The sequence below is a fragment of the Eimeria necatrix genome, genomic scaffold, assembly GCF_000499385.1.
Source record: "Eimeria necatrix Houghton genomic scaffold, Enh_scaff218, whole genome shotgun sequence".
Taxonomy (NCBI): domain Eukaryota; phylum Apicomplexa; class Conoidasida; order Eucoccidiorida; family Eimeriidae; genus Eimeria; species Eimeria necatrix.
The window spans coordinates 19,303-35,436 of record NW_013652785.1 but is presented as its reverse complement, the minus strand read 5'-3'; the positions used below and the strand labels follow the sequence as shown (position 1 = coordinate 35,436).

The window sequence follows — 16,134 nt, the reverse complement described above, 5'->3', positions numbered from 1 at the left end:
GTTAATGCATTGTCTCGTCATTCCCGCATGGTTGCAGCTTAACGCCACGCAGTTCCCGCATGGTTGCAGCTTAACGCCACGCAGTTCAACTGTGCAGTATCCGAGCAGTGTAAAAGATGTTGTTGAGTGTCCTGAAGTGAAAATCTTGATGCGTTTGGTGGAATTCTATGTTGATTGATATGCCGTGTTTGCACGTATCCTTTTGTGGTCGTTGGTCTGAGATGCACTGGAAAGCGTTACAGGTTTCTGAGTTGTGCTTGCGCTGAAGCAACCGTCATCTAGCTTTTCTGCTCTGGTACGGGAATCAAGTGAAAAAGACACATTGAAATCAGAGTGAAGATGATCAAGGATATGCCCAGAACACGCTTGAGAACTGCATTTCCCTTCTTGCCCTCCATTGGTTGGCACCAAAGTTGTGAGGGACCTCGCAAGCGACTTACTTGCATTCCTACTTGAAGCTACCTGTACAAAGCCTACGCAGCTCTGAATGCAGAGTAATGGTACACTCTGCGCTTGTAGGCTCTCCTCCTGGGAGAGTCTGTAGAATTGTTCTTAAGCTCAGCTTCGCTCTTGTGTGACCAAACGGCTGAATATGGCGTCGGCCTTAACCGTAAATGTATGATATTTGTGGTCAACACACTGTAAGTGTTGCATCACTATATATGCATATACGTACTCATAATGTGCATGAAGATGGCACACAGATTTCATGTACCTTTGAATACATATCGCTGGCACAGGATATTAGTGCCCGCATATGCTCAATAAAAAAGGGTAGGAAGCTGTGCCAATGACACGACCCAAACCTTGCGAATTTTCCTCCAGCCCAGACCGTCTGTCACTCAAGCTATCAAATTCATTCTGATGCCTTAAGATATGCAGAAACACAAATGCAAGGAGGTTGACTGTCTTATCGATGAAATTCGTTTAGTGCTGCCTTATTGACAGCCACTTCGGAGTCATGGAAGACGTACTTTCTTTTGCTATGTTCAACAGGTTCCCCACCGCGATTTTCTTCAGACACTCAGCTTACAATGTTGCTTTTCAAAGTTCAGCAAGTACTATACACCAGATGCTCTACTTAAAAGGCCATAACTAGGGTCATTAAAGGTCTGGCTGTAGTTGCTGCAGCCTGCGCTGTGGCTCCTCTTGCAGGTCCTCCTCTGGTATCCCACTATAATGCAGGGGCTCCTGGTTTTTGCTGCAGTCCTGTATTTTGTCGAAATGGGGAGCAGTACATTTTGTGGCGCGTCATTGCGGCTGCTGTAGCTCTAGCTGTAAGCAAGCAGGGGATCTTTCGACTCGGCAAGCAGCCATGTAAAGTAGCACTAGGCTTGAATGGTGCTGCTGCCGCTGCTTGCGCTGCTACTGTCCTGACCTGCCAAGATTTAATGGTGCCTTCACAAAGCTAAGCCCGACTGAGGCTTCTGGAAACATGCCCCTTAGGTGTTCTGTGTGCCACACCACTCCAGCTTTGCTCGGGGCTCGCCATAACCCTTGAACTACTATAAGCCGTTCTCCTTGAGGCCAATGCCGTAGATTCAAAACCCACAGCAGAACTAAGTGATTTGCCGTTGCGCGTTGGTGACGGCTTACGCCCTTCGAGGGACAAATGCACATGGCGGTGAGTTCTCGAAGTGCATCTTCCTACTGTGGAAGATAAGGGTTCGGGGATTGTCTTACAGCGAGCAACAAGAAGGCAGATGGAGGGGAGAGCAGAGGGCAGAAAGAAACCAGTGGGCGGGTGCATATTTGCAGCAGCAAAAGTAGTAGCAGCTCCACAACAACAGAGAGACGTTAACAACAGCATTTGCAACGCAGTAACAACGAGTGCTACACCAAAGCAGTAGCATACCGCAGCAGCAGCGCACCAGCAGAAACACCCAGCAGCAGCGAACCTGCCACAAAAGCGTATCCGTAAGTAGAACGGAAGTACGACCACAACAGTAGATTTACGAAAAATTTTTGTCAGCAATACCACAGCAGAAACGGTAGTTGCATCACCACTACAGCAACACTGCTACGACCACAGCAGCAGTAGCAGCAGCGCCATAGCGACATTTCCACAGCGGCAGCACAACCACATGTAGCACAGCCACGGGCGCTGGAGCATAAGAAAAATCGCGTTAGCAGTCCCACTACAATAGTACCGCCAGCAGCACCACACCGGCATCACCACTAGTGGTACTAAAGCATCGCTGCAACGACACAGCAGCACCCTGATCACTACAAAAAAGTGCCACCATGGTTGCAGCACAGCCAACAGAAACGGAGCGTCATCACAGCAGCACGGCCAACGGCATAACAGCGCCGCTGCCAACAAAGGAGCACCGCACCCGCAGCACCACAACTACAGCAGCACCAAGACAAAGCCAATGGAACATAGCCATGCCCAAAAAGCTACGCCATCGCTACAGCAGAACAACCCAAGCAAAAGCAAACCAACTGCCACAGCAGCAAAATCAATACAGCGGCATAGGTACAGCAGCAACAATACAGGAGCAGCGCAGCAGACGCAGCGAAGCAATGGGACTGCCGCTGCCGAACATTCGCTGAAATCAGCGCTCCTGCCAATGCTAAAAAGCCATCGGAGCAATGGCAGCAGTAGCCCTAGAGCAGAACCAGCAGCAACTGTATCTCGGCAGTACTACTGCCTTTACCATTGCAGCAACTCCACATTGGAAGCGATTAAGCAAAAGCAGGAGACCATTAAAAGCAAGCAAACATCCTCGTTGTGCTCGTTCGTTTGTGTGTTCGCTGTTATCTGCTGCTCGCTATCAAGTCTGCTTACAGAACATAAACCTTCTTCCCCTTGGGCCAGGCGGCGCGCGCCCAGGTCGTTTGAGGCTCCCGTGCGGCTGGCTGTGAGGGCCTTATAGCAGGTAAACACGATAAAGCTCACAGCTACGGCTGCGAAAGGCAATGATAGAAGCGCCAGAACAGCAGGATGGTGCTTCCGTGTAAGGCGGTTTGCTTCTTGAGAGAAAAGTAACGGTTGCGGCTGCTCCTGCATTGCAGGCTCAAAGGGCAGCGAAGGGGATTCTGGAACGGGCCGAAGAGCTTTACCTGTTGAGGCTGCTGCTGCTAACGTGGGAAGCAGTGCCGCTATTGGGGGTATGGTGAGAGACAACAGCATCATGGAGCCATACATCATCGGTGCCTTTGGGGTAGAGTTAAGCAATCGAGCGAGATATAGCCTCTGGCAGCAGAAGAGCAAAAAACCGGGATGAAAACAAATGTCTAGGCAAATGAGTGAAACATTGACCTTGATGGCTGCGAGCGACGCCAAGAGGGAACCAAGTGACATTCAACTCCTGCTTGTCGGCCTGTGTCCCCTGTTGTTAACAATTTGCAGAACCCTGCTCTACTCGTGGCATGCACAAAGCTTCTCCAGAGAACTTTCCGTTAATCACGTGAGTCAATTCAATATTATCCAAACCAATCAGGATATATTAAAAAATCTGTGCATGATACTGGGAGCGAAGGCACTGCGAACATACGCCGGCTTCACACTGCGCCTAGCGGGCCTTTGCAAGGCCAGTCCGGCAGCTCCCTGCTGCGCATCTTGCCGTTAATCTACCAAAAAGCAAAAATTGTAATGTTTTGCGTATTGATTTCAAAAGATTTTACGCCATGTGTGTATTTTGCTCCACTATTTAGACCCAGACAACTGTGGCGCTCACTGGAGCACAGCCAGTGCCTCGACTCGGCGCCGAATCGAGCAACTCAACGCATCTGGGAAAACTAGAAAGATATAACAAGCGTCTATGCCTTCAAGTGTCATCTCCTTTATATTTTAGTTGCATGTTGCTTGCATAGAGAACCTAACCCTCGAAAGCTGCACAGGACAGCACCAGGGCAGCATCAGGCGAGGGCTCTCCTAGCTGAAGCATTAAGTTAAGATTTGCACTCTCACGCAGCAAAGAGGGTTCCGCTAGCTTCACATGTAGGCTCTATGGAGTTCTAGTCAGGCCCGAATGAGGCACAATCTGGATGTGAAAGGAATCAGGACGAGTGTGCCTGGAGAAAGGGACGGAGACAAACCGCTCCCAAAGTCAAAAACAGCGGTGAATATCCGAGGAAAAGGTGAAAGCCTCCTTGAAGCAGCTTATTTATGTGGTTGGGGAGTTTCGCAACGCCCCGTATATCACCCGCCTTTGCTGACGACTCACCCACAAGCACTATAGTAGACACCTTTTACGCAGTGAGTGGCATCTGCCCGTGCCCAAATTTGCATGCACAACTATGTCCTGTAGACGCTTCTAGGCTAGCCAAAAGCAGTTCTTCAAGCGAAAGTCATGCGCTAGCCCGCAACTGCAGCAAGTCCCCAAGCTCTGTCGCCTCAGTCACTTGACGCTACCAACTGCACAGGTTTCCTCCATATAGTCAGAATATGATTTTGTTTTGCAGAAAGTAGCACTCCCTGTACTGGAGTATGGTGAGCAAGTCCCCTCAAAGCCCACACAGAATCACTAAGCCTCATGTTTAGCTGTTCTACTGCTGCTGGACGCTACAGGGAACAGGACATAACAGTGCTGCAAGCGGCGAACCACTGCGATACCAACTACCCAGAGTGATACGACTGGCATATATCCTGCAGTGCTCTTTAACCTTTTTGCTCTTTCAACTACTGCGTTTCAATAAATGCTGCGTCCACCGGTAGTAATCCAGTAGCGACAATAACAGAACCACTGCACGCCGCCAGCTCTACAGCTGCAGGCTGTCAGCTCGAAAGTTACCTCCTCCGCGCAGTAGTTCAGCTACCTAAAGCTAGACAGATTGCGAAGCCTGGGCAAACCGCCACTGAATTACCCATGAGCGTCCAGCGTTTCAGGTTATAATTTGAGGTCCAGCTTCGTCCCGCTTTGCTTTGCTTTCCTTCTGGTCCTACTCACCCTGTGATGTATTTCGTCTCTTGGATGTTTGTAGCCGCCAAAACAAACCAAAGCCATGCCCGTCAAAATACGGATAGAATGAAAAGCCTGCGGAAGCAGACCTAGTCTATGTACACGTGCATGCATGAATACGCTCATTTCCGTGCAGCGATACATATACATGGTATATATACATGAGCATATACGCATGCACACGCGTGCGCTCACGGACGTGTGGCTCAGTCAGATATGGCAGCAGGGAGGCGTACGCCTACGCTTGTAAACGTGCCCACTCTTGAATATAGATGCACGCGTATAGTTAAAGTACATAGGTGCGAGTGCATGTAACTCGCCGTAATCCGCGTGACAGCAGGCAAGCGAAGCCGCCAAAGGGCCTGCTGCTGCCGCACGCAGCCGTCGCTGCCCCTGCTGCTGCTGCTGCGCATGTGATCAGCATCCAGCGAAAGAAGTAGGTAACCCCATGGCTGCTAGAGCTGCAGCATCCGGGTTGGATACTGTTTCGTCCGCTGCTGCTGATTTGACTGCGGCCTTTACTGTCCCCACAGTACTTGAACTTCCGCCTCCAGCTGCAGCCGCTGCAGCTGCTGCCTTCTTTCTCTCCTTCTTTCTCTGTTTTTTCAGTTCTTGCTCCCTCTGCAGTTCCTCTATGCGCCTCTTGACCCTGTCGAACTCGTCCTCTGCCTCAGGTGCCCCTCCTTCTGCCCCGTAAGGGGCGCCCCCAATTTTGACGGGGCCGCTCTCTGCCTTTGTCTTCTCTGCTGGCTCTGCTGCAGTGCCCTGACTCTGCCGCAACGCCTGCAGCTTCGCCTTTACCTTTGCCAAGGGGACCCTCTCCACACGCATACTCATCCCTGCACCAAAGAACAAAGCAGGAATGCAGTAATCCTATTGCCCTCAAATAGGATATACCTACACAGATGAACACGCGTCCACAAGCAGCTGTACACGTGCGCCCATACAAGATCCGGTTCACACAAAGCGTAATAAGGGATAATGATAGGTATGAAAATGTACACTAACGCTGATAAATGTAACTAAGTGTACATAGGACGTAGCTAACCTAAAAGGCGGTTGTGGTTCCGGCCGTTGATGTGGTCGAGGTAAGCTTGAGAGTCCTTACAGAGACATTCACAAATGTCACACCAAAACCTGCACGCAAGAACACGACTGCTGGCACCCATACTGTTGTTTAAGCTATTCTTATTGTTGCTGTTGTTACTGCTGTTGCTGCTACTGTTGCTACAGCAGGTGAAGCTGCTGCTTTCGATATTCCCGACAGGCAAGAATAAGTGGATTCAGTGGAACACGAATACGTGCAAATGGAGCACCGTACCCTCCCTGCTGCATCCTAGGCGTCTGTAGCGTGACCATCTTGGTGCGGCCCACCTCCCTCTCAAAATCGAGTTTGAAGGTCCTCTGCTGCAGCTGCTGACGATAGCCGCAAGGCGGCAAGGGGGGAGCCTTAGGCTTCTCTTTCGGCTTCGGGAGAAGCTCCAAAATGGCATCTACACCTGTCAGTGCCTTCTCCCGAGCCTTCTCAGAGTAGTACTCCTTGTCCCACACCTGGCAGCACGAGCAGAAGAACCAAATGAAACCGCCCAAATGACAAACCTGCTAAGACTGCCAAAAAGCAGAGCGACCAGCAACAGTAGTGCGGGAAAAGGCGTCAAACGCTCAAGCCACAGCTGTCACTTCGAATCACACGAAATGCGCTCAACGCCGAGCACCAGCGGCAGCAACTGCAGAAGCTACGGCTGCTACGGGCGGCTACTGCAGTTTGTACCGTTGCTACTACTCCTCTCAAAGGCAAGAGGGCATCGTAAAACTGCACTTGCGCCTAAAGCCATCATTGCCCGGACCAAATTCTCTTGCACTGCATCACTATGGACTGTCGCGGCAGTGGCAAGTAACCCTACTAAGTGAACCACTCATGCTCTTGCTCCCATTACAGCTGCACAACCTTGAAACATTCCTGCCTCACCCGACGCCCAAGTGCGTCTGTCCCGTCTTGGGGTCCTGCGCGCTCCGCTCCATTTTTCTGACGTGCTGCTTCAGTTGCTGCCGTTGCTGCTGCCGCTACGGCTGCCCCGGCTGCAGCTGCAGCAGTAGCAGCAGCATTCCCCGTGATGAGCGCTATGCGCTGAGACGCTGCAGCGACAGCCTCTGAGGCGTTGCTGTGCTGCTGCTGCTTCGGTTCCTGGTGCTGCTGCGTCTGCTGGGCGAGGCCCCTCCAGTCAAACCCGCCAGTATCGTCCTCATCATTATCTGCTGCCGCTGCTGCTGCTGCCGCCGCTTTTCTGCTGCTCACTGGAAGCGGCATGTCCTCAGGCAGGGCGCAAGGCTTTAAAGTAGACAGCAGATCAGGGGCTCCTGATGAACTTCCGGCGCTACCCCCTGCCCCTTGCTGCTGTTGCTGCTGCTGCACTCCCATATGTGGGGGTGGCGGCATCATCATCGGCAAAATATTGTGGGAATGCATCTTGCTAAGTCCCGCTGCTGCGGCTACTGCAGCCGCAGCGGCAACTGCAGAAAGCAGCGGGGTCCGCTAGGGTCTTTTCAGAAAGTCCCGCAGCTGCACTTGCAGCTGTTGCAGAAATATTGAGCGATAGGCCCTGGTATCTACTTCCATAGGATCCTGCATCCAAGCCCGCCTGCCCTACTGCTGCTCTTCGTGCCGTTGTTGCTGTTGGTGTGGAAGCGGACCAGGACTTTGGTGTTTTACCTCACAGGCGCGGAAGTAAAACCCAGAGTTAAAAATAGACAAGTGGAAAACGTAATTTAGTGCGAAAGTGACGATGGTCAACCAGCCAACCACCGCTTTGCATGCACGGCATACTGCCACCGCTGCTGCGAAAACTGTTCCGGAAGCTCTTGCCGCTCTTGAAATTTTGAAGGCAATGGCATTGGAGTGTATCCCTTAAGTTTGATGTCTTATGCTAATATGGGCAGCTTATAGTCCTTCGTTTCAAGCTGCTGCCATGGCGTAGGATGCTCGTGTTGGTGCTTGTGGTCCACTGGGGCAGCTGATCTGTTCCGGCAGCAGCCATATCAGTCTTAGATTTGTGGACAGCTTTACTAGGTATAGTGTGGCTTATTAAGATATCTGTGCTCTCTTGCCCCGATGCTGCAGGGCGCCAACACAGTATCGACGCCCAGCTTGGGCCGTGGGTGTTGCTGTTGTTGGTCGCGTCAGCCGCAACAGCAGCAGCAGCATCTACTGGATAAGCAGCATATGCTGGTGCAATGGGAGCGCTAATATCGGTGCTCGAAGCAGCAGCAGCGCGGGCAACACCGTCAACCAAGAACACGTAACAGCATATCTCACTGAAAGCTGCTACTCAGCTATCCTTCGCATCTGTTGCTTAAGCTGAATGTTTACCTGCCTATGTACACTGACTGTCGCACTGACGCCGCTCTGCTACACTTCAGTACTTCTGTGTCCACAGAGCGCGTTCTCAACGAGTTACACTTTAGTACAAAAGGGTCTATGCAAACCGAAGCAGCGTTAGCTGCGGGCTCGTCGCACAGAAGAGCAGCCGAAGCAACGTGCAGCTGGGACTGCTGTTACTAGTGCGGTTGCTGCTGTGCTGTCGACTTCGCTGCTATCTCTAGTTACAACTGTTGCTCAGCCTTGCTGCTCGCTGCACCCCCATTTCTGCTGCAGTTCAAGCTACTCACTGCTGCTGCAGTTTTGTCAAGACCAGGTGCTGCTGTTGTATGTGCTGTTGAAGCTGCAAGTTGTTGCGCTGCGTCTGCCACTACCCCTCGTCAGAACTGCTGCAGCCCCGCCGCTTCTTTGTTGCTGGTTCCTTGCAAGCGCCAACAATCGCTGCTGCTTCAGCAGCTGCTGCAGCTGCATGCGCGTCACCTCCCCAGTCACCCTTTAACCGTCACAACACCCCAATCAACGAAATGCAGCTAATAAAGGGAACAAATAATGCAGATCGACTTAATTTGCTTAGGGCCCCACAGGTAGTCTGTTTCCTTCTACACACATCTCCTCCATCTCATCCTTGCTGATGGTCACGAGCCTTATCATTCCCCCTGAGCTGCCATCTCTGTGAATTGCGTGTGAGACTGCCCTCTTCACTAAATTGACCGTCTCCTCCTTCGTCATATCGGGCCGGTAGTGCTCATCGAGGTAGGCCGTAATGAACATAGAGCCCGAGCCCCCCGCCGTGTATGGCACAGGGACGCAGCAGCCGCCCAAGGGCACTGAGTATACCTGGGGACCCCGCTGGCTGTCCCAGCCACCCACTATAAGGCCGGCCGTCAGCATGTCCTTGTACTCGTAGGCGAGCCTCTGCAGCAGGTGGGCAGCAACGCGCACCTGGGCCTCCCTGTTGAACTGGGGAGGCAGCTGCTGCGTGTACAGCTCCAGGTGCAGCCGCACTATCTGCGCCAGCGTCTGGGTATCAGCAGCACTTCCACTGCGGCACACGCAGATCCTATCCGCCAGTTTCGTTATCTTCCGCGCAGCTCTGTTCACTACGTAAGAGCCAGCTGATGTGCGTGTGTCCGCGCCCAGCACCACGCCATCAGAGTAACAGCAAGCCACGATAGTCGTGCCCGTCTTCACCTCTGCTGCTGCGGCACTAGCCGCGGCTGCTGCGGTGCAGGGGTCGGCGGTGGGAAAGGAGAGGGTAGGAAGCCCGTCGCTGTCGAGTACCACCTGAGCCATGGTGAATAGTGGGAGCGAGGGAGCGAAACAGACGGAGGAGTCCGGGCACGTTGCGGCCGACACAGGATGAATCGGAAAGAAACACAAAATTTATATAACAAAACGGCTCAATCTTTCAAAGATATACAAGGCCAGCTACAGAAATGCAAACAGCAGCAGCGCATGCAGCGGCAACCAAACGAGCACGAGGAGGTCGCTAAAGCATGTGATGAAAAATCAGGGATACATAAATATAGTCAGTTTAATGCATGACTTTATTTGAATTCAATGTAGCAGTTTTCTTCCAGCTTTTGGAACCAAAACACACAAGACATAACGCTGCAGCAAGCGGCAGTGCCTTGAGGGATGCTCCTTGAGTACAGCCTCTGGCGTTCTGAATACAGCAATTATCGGGGAAACGCAAAAAAGTCTAAATAGTTTCAAACTTTTCGCTCTTTTGTTTAGGTTAGATTCTCTTGTCGAATTCTTGTCTAGGCAAAACTGCAGTTGCTCGGCTTTGGGTTTCTTGCGTAATGGGTTTTACAATTCTAATAGTGTAGCTGGCTATTACAGAGCAGAGGGCTAAGTACTCACGTGTAGCAAGCGCAAACAATTCCAGTTGCACACGCAGTTCCTTCTCTCCGCTAGGTCTGTAGCCACGCATGCATATACTTGTACGTGTATTTGCGGTGCTCCGATGGGAGAGCTTTTCGTGGTTCAGTCACGGCTTAGGCGCTTAAACATTACCCGTTCTAGGATCTAGGGTAAAGGCCTGTGGTGGCCTGTCGATGGCGTTGACTAGCTAGAGAGCTGGCGGCTAAAACGAGCACGGCATGTCTCAACAGGTAACATACTGGCAAGTAAAGCCATCGTTGAATTCATAGCCACGGGAAGGCCTGTACTTTAACCCCTGGTTCAAAGCAGGGCCAAGACACGTAGGGTCAGCACTGCACTGCACGCGGCTCAAGCACCAACAGCTGTAGGAAGATGGAAGCGTTCGCTCCAGGCAGTTGCGTCTCGATCGGGAAGAGCCGCAGCGCATAACGGTCCCACCGTAGGTGCCTGCTTAGCATTTGCACGGCTGGCACCGATGCTGCGGGAAGCAATGCAGCTTTGGTGCACCTTCCAGTATTGCCTCCCATCACTGTTCCTGCTGCACTTATCTTCTGCGGTGCCTCTGATTGGGCCTACTAATTGTTTAGCTTGAACCAGGTCAGTCTAGAATTCCTCATGGAGTGCACTCGGTAACACGGTTCCTACGGCTTAGCAGAGCCTTTCCCTACGTTTTCTGCACCACACTGGAGGGCTCATGCTTGTAGATGCGAAATGGCATACACCTCTGTGGAGATGCATATAAGCGCTTCTCCCCAGCATCTAAATGAGCTAACAGTGCTTCCAAATGTATATCTGCTGATGCTGTAGGAATACATTCTGCATAATAACAAATACGCGGGCACAACTGTGTAAAAGTATGTGAGCCACTGTGCACGCAGGGATATTTGAATGACCAACTGTTCACTTAAACAAGTGGAAAAAAACCAAAAACGCTTTAGTTAGCTTAAACACTTTCAGTTTTTTATGGCTGTTTCAAGCGACCCCCACTGCCCACTGTTACCTTCCGCCAGCTGATCACACCTTGCCAGGTAGCGAAATCCAGCTAACTGGACGCAACTCGCTGGATCTCGCTGACTAGAGGAAGCTCGCTGCTGCAAGCAGCAACAAGGCGCTCTCCTAGATGCCCCTCACAGTCGTTGGCTGGCCCGGGCTGCCCAAGGCTAGCTGTGGATAGCTAGAGCTAGCTGTAACAGCTAGCTAGAGCTAGCTGTAACTGAATGTGTCCGGCAGTGTTGCCCTGCAGAGCCATGAGTGCAGTCTACTACACGTCTGCACAAGCAGACATCTAGAAACAGCAATATACATATATGGGCGCATGCACCAAAGCACGTATGGGCTCGTTCTATATATATGATACATATTTTATATATAATATACGTGAATAACGCATATACGAACCATGTATATCCGTGCGTGCGTGTGTGTGTGTGTGTGTGTGTGTGTGTGTGTGTGTGTGTGTGTGTGTGTGTGTCTGTCTGTCTGTCTGTCTGTTTGTCTGTCTGTCTACCCTAAGCAGGTAAGTTCGAGAGATGAGTGTACACACACGCACGCAGTCTATGATGTTCACGTCAGAAAGGCATACATGCAGCTGTCCATACGCTCAATTGTACGTGGCGTGTTTCTAGTAATGCATATCTGTACAGTGTTTGTGAAAACTGTGAACCTCTACACTCGGCTGATTCAGCTGCTGCCTAGTGGCAATAGCCCCTGCAGCAGCCGAAGCCACCGTTGCGTAAAGGGCCCCCTTGAAGTAAAACCTGCTGCCATTGCTCCAGCTGTTGCTGCCAGTGGCCTCTAATGCTGCAGCCTGCTATTGCTGCGGCTGTCAGGAATTTCTGGTGCGCCGACGGAAGAAGTACCTTGCTCCTGCTGGTGCAGCTGGTGCAGCTGGTGCAGCTGCTCGTGCTGCTGTGGCTCGGAAGTCTGCAGCAGCGGACTGGTATCACCCGCTTTGGCCGCAACAGCAGCCTCAGCGTTTGCCGTTGTAGCTTTGTCGCTGCTGGCGCTGTTGCTGTTTCTGCTGCTGCCGTTTTGTCACACTCTCGCGGTAGGTGGCAGCAGCCGCAGCAGGATCTCCAAGATTCTTGGTACAACAAAGTGCAGTCACCAAGCTGCTGCGGCCGCTGCTGTATTCAGTTGGTCAGCGATAGCAGAGAGCCAAGGGAAGTGTGCGGCAGGACGAAAATGAGAAACAGCAGCACCACCGCTGCTGCAAGCCATAGAGATTGCTGCAACAGAAACGGCAGCAGCGCAACAGCAAACGCATACAAGCAACTCGAAGTGAAGATCCCCCAACGCATTGCACCGACGGCATTCCCCTGCACAGCATCTGTCACTGTTGTTGCTGCTGGTGTTGCTTGTGCTGCGGCCGCTGCATCATCATACCACAGCTTCCAGCCACAGAGTGACGGGAGCAAATGCCACTTTCAGTAATCGCAGCACAGCAGTAAGAAACAGCAACTGCAAGCAGTAGCAAACGACTATGGCGAACAGCAGCAGCAGATAGTAGCAGCAGCACCCGCAGCGGCACTATACCTTCAGTGACTGTTTGCGGTATTTGTGGGCTAGCAGCAGATCAGTGCAAGCAGCAGCTGTAAGCTGCTTCGTTTGTGTCGTCACGCCATCTAGCTGCTGCTGCTGCTGCTGTCGCTTCTGCTGCTGCTGCTGCAACATTGTTGCGAGCTGCTGCAGTTCCTTGAGCTCTGCACACACGCAGCATCAGCGGGGGCGCGCGGGATCTAGCAGCAGCAGCAAACCGATTAGGAGCTGAAGCCGCGGCAAAAGCAGCTAGACCAGCATGGAGCAATAGCTCCATGCTGGTCTTGCTTCTCCGGCAGGGGGCGCCGACGACAAGAACTTTAATCGCTTCTGCAACTGTCGCTGGTGCCGTCGCTGCTGCTGCCGCTTACTCTCCTCGAGCTGCAGCAGTTTGCTGCGTTTCTCTGATAGCTGATTCCCCACAAGACCCTGTGCACGCACGGCACAGCAGCCGCACAGCAGCAGAACACGCACACCAGCTATAGTTGGCACTGTTGCTGTAGTTGCAGTTGTTGTTGCTTTTTCACGGTGCTGCTTTTGTTGCCGTTGCTGTGGAGCATGATGGTAAGATAAGTTCGCCACTGCAACCGGCGGGAAAGAAACATGCTGCTGTAGGGCTGCACTTTTTGCCGTGGCAAAAGTTCCCAGTTTGTGCCGCTGCTGCTACTGTTGCTGCTTACCTGTGTGATCTGCGGGTTCAGGCTTGAACCGGGCCGCAAAATATTCGCCAAATCCGCAGTGGGGGAATCAGCAAAAGCTGCAATGGCAAGAACGGCGAATGCGACTTGTACTCACAAGCTGCAGGCTTGCATTCATATACGTTTATAAAGACATATGCACGCACAAGTACATATAAGTATGTACATCTGAGCAAATCGGCAAATCTGCACGGGTACAAGCGTGTGGTAGGGTACAGAGGCACGACTACCAAGCAGGGTCTACTCGTCTTCTGCTCATTTATCTGAACACCAATTCCCAACAGCAGCAGAACTCAGGGCAGCCCCGAAGTCAACAGCAGCAAGAACACAACTAAGACCAAAAGAAGCAGCGTCAATGGGAGCAGAAGTCACTGAGGTCACCAGCCGCACCAGCAGCAGCAGTAGCGGTAGCTGGACAATCAGGGGGCGGAGGCAGCAACAGCAGGAAAACTCACAGCTTCTAATATGGTCCGCGGCCTCCAATAACCATCTGGCGTTTGCTTCTTGCTGCAGTTGCTGCTGGAGCAGCAGCGCCTGCTGGAAGTCTGAGCACTGATGCTTGAGGACGCTGCGGCGGATGCGGAGCTCTGCTGCTGCAGCAGCTAGCTGCTGCTGCTGCTGCTGTTGCTGCCAATGTGGGAGCAAGCATGTCACCGGGTCCTGCTGCTGTTGCTGCTGCTGCTGCTGCAACTGACCCTCCGCCTCCAGAATGTCTTCCTGCTGCTGTTGCAGCCTCGAGCTGCACTGCTGCAGCAGCTGCTGGAGCATCTCGATCTGCAGAAGTACGACGCAGCTGCTGTACTGCGGTTGCTGTTGCGCGTCTGCTGCTGCTGTAGAGCACCAGCAGCAAGGGGCATCTAAATCTGGAGGCGCCAACTGCGGGTGCAACAGCAGCAGCTGCAGTGTTTGCTGCTGCATCTCCATGGTTTGCGTCAGAGACATCTTGAGGGTCTTTGAAGCTCTTAGGAACTGGACGAGAGGAGAGACACCGCTGCTGCTGCTGCAAGTCGTAGGGGCAGCAGCAGCAGCAGCAGGGGACGGCAACATCAGCGCTTTCTCTGCCTCGAGCTCCTTCTCTGGCGGCTCGAAAGATGATGCAGGCGATAAGTGATGCACTTCAACACCAGCAGGCGCCCAGACGCCTTCGGCAGTCGCAGCCGGTATGCTGTCAGACACAGAAAAGGGAGACCCTGTTAGCACGGGAGAGCCGGGCCCCGGCCAAACGCCCTCGGAGGGCGCAGTTGACTCACAGGGCCCACCTTCTCCGCTCCAAACAAAGCTGCTGACCGTGCTTGGGGCCTTGGAAGCCCCGACTTCAAAATGCTCCTTCTGGGGGTGCCAAGAGGGCGCAGCCTCAGGCCGGGGCCGCCATAGGGTCTCGTGGGGGGCCCCTGTGAGCCCTGCATCAACTCTTGGGTCTCGTGGGGTCCCCTGGGGGGAACCAATAGCAAGTCCCTCCTGACCAAAGCGCCAGAAAGCCTCGGAGCCGGGCCCCTGAGACGCTTGGCGGGGATCCTTAGAATGTGCTACGGGGAGCGATGAGGGGCATGTGAGGGGCCCCTGGGGAGCCGAGGAGGCCCCACTAGTAGTCCACTCCTCGCTCATTGCCTTGTTTTCTACAGCTGCTTATTTGCTGCTGCGCTGCGTGCAGCAGTGCGGAAAGCGGCACGTGGCCCCCCTGCAAGGCAAGGGCTGCTCACGACCCACTGATCCACAGCAGTAGCACAGAGGCCTGTGGGGGAAAACGAGAGCTTCTCGAGCTAAAAAATAAAGGAAGAGCAAAAACTGAACTAGAAAAGGAAAAGAGGGAGAAAAGAACAGGCGAGACTGGGCCTGATAAGAACGTGGTAGAGGTAACAGGCCTCCTCTGCCCCTACTGCGTGTACTGATGCTGCTAATTGACCTCACAGCGATGAAACAAGCCGATGTTAAGGTTGCTAAATATCAAACATGTTTTTAAAAAGAAATATGAAGAGGTGGGCGCAAGACGCATACGGGCAACAACCAACCCTCCAAACGAGGGGCCCCTCATGCAGGTACGCTGTTGCATATGTCAGAGGCAGCAGCACCTGCAGTGGCTGCAACGGCAGCAACTTTTACCCAGATGTGTGTACAGTAACGAGCCTATGCAATATTTTAACTGAGAATTCCCAGTCTTGGCAAGGCAAGGGCTGCTCACGACCCACTGATCCACAGCAGTAGCACAGAGGCCTGTGGGGGAAAACGAGAGCTTCTCGAGCTAAAAAATAAAGGAAGAGCAAAAACTGAACTAGAAAAGGAAAAGAGGGAGAAAAGAACAGGCGAGACTGGGCCTGATAAGAACGTGGTAGAGGTAACAGGCCTCCTCTGCCCCTACTGCGTGTACTGATGCTGCTAATTGACCTCACAGCGATGAAACAAGCCGATGTTAAGGTTGCTAAATATCAAACATGTTTTTAAAAAGAAATATGAAGAGGTGGGCGCAAGACGCATACGGGCAACAACCAACCCTCCAAACGAGGGGCCCCTCATGCAGGTACGCTGTTGCATATGTCAGAGGCAGCAGCACCTGCAGTGGCTGCAACGGCAGCAACTTTTACCCAGATGTGTGTACAGTAACGAGCCTATGCAATATTTTAACTGAGAATTCCCAGTCTTGCGCTAAGAACGGTTGCACAGGGCTCCTGCTGCAAAGAGGTGACAAGAAGACATGCAGGCCAAGCAGCAACAGAAATACCAGCATCGGCAC

At 52.6% G+C, this 16,134-nt stretch overlaps 4 protein-coding genes across 4 annotated transcripts; 1 reads left to right on the top strand and 3 right to left on the bottom strand.

The window, feature by feature from the left end:
• Positions 1–2,922: 2,922 nt before the first annotated feature.
• Positions 2,923–3,230, top strand: ENH_00029970 (hypothetical protein; the record flags this gene model as incomplete). Its single annotated transcript, XM_013580059.1, has 2 exons — positions 2,923–2,950; positions 3,019–3,230. The coding sequence occupies 2 exons, from the start codon at positions 2,923–2,925 to the stop codon at positions 3,228–3,230; spliced, it is 240 nt and encodes a 79-aa protein (XP_013435513.1).
• Positions 3,231–5,324: 2,094 nt separating this feature from the next.
• On the bottom strand, positions 5,325–7,350 carry ENH_00029960 (hypothetical protein, conserved; the record flags this gene model as incomplete). The annotated part of the gene is made up of 4 exons (XM_013580058.1): positions 5,325–5,746; positions 5,956–6,044; positions 6,229–6,458; positions 6,877–7,350. 4 exons carry the CDS (start codon positions 7,348–7,350, stop codon positions 5,325–5,327), a joined length of 1,215 nt encoding a protein of 404 aa, XP_013435512.1.
• A 1,303-nt stretch (positions 7,351–8,653) lies between these two features.
• ENH_00029950 (proteasome component PRE3 precursor, putative) lies at positions 8,654–9,576 on the bottom strand (the record flags this gene model as incomplete). The annotated part of the gene is made up of 2 exons (XM_013580057.1): positions 8,654–8,776; positions 8,866–9,576. The coding sequence occupies 2 exons, from the start codon at positions 9,574–9,576 to the stop codon at positions 8,654–8,656; spliced, it is 834 nt and encodes a 277-aa protein (XP_013435511.1).
• A 2,926-nt stretch (positions 9,577–12,502) lies between these two features.
• ENH_00029940 (hypothetical protein, conserved) lies at positions 12,503–15,011 on the bottom strand (the record flags this gene model as incomplete). Its single annotated transcript, XM_013580056.1, has 5 exons — positions 12,503–12,541; positions 12,706–12,872; positions 13,080–13,137; positions 13,389–13,465; positions 13,862–15,011. 5 exons carry the CDS (start codon positions 15,009–15,011, stop codon positions 12,503–12,505), a joined length of 1,491 nt encoding a protein of 496 aa, XP_013435510.1.
• Positions 15,012–16,134: the final 1,123 nt, after the last annotated feature.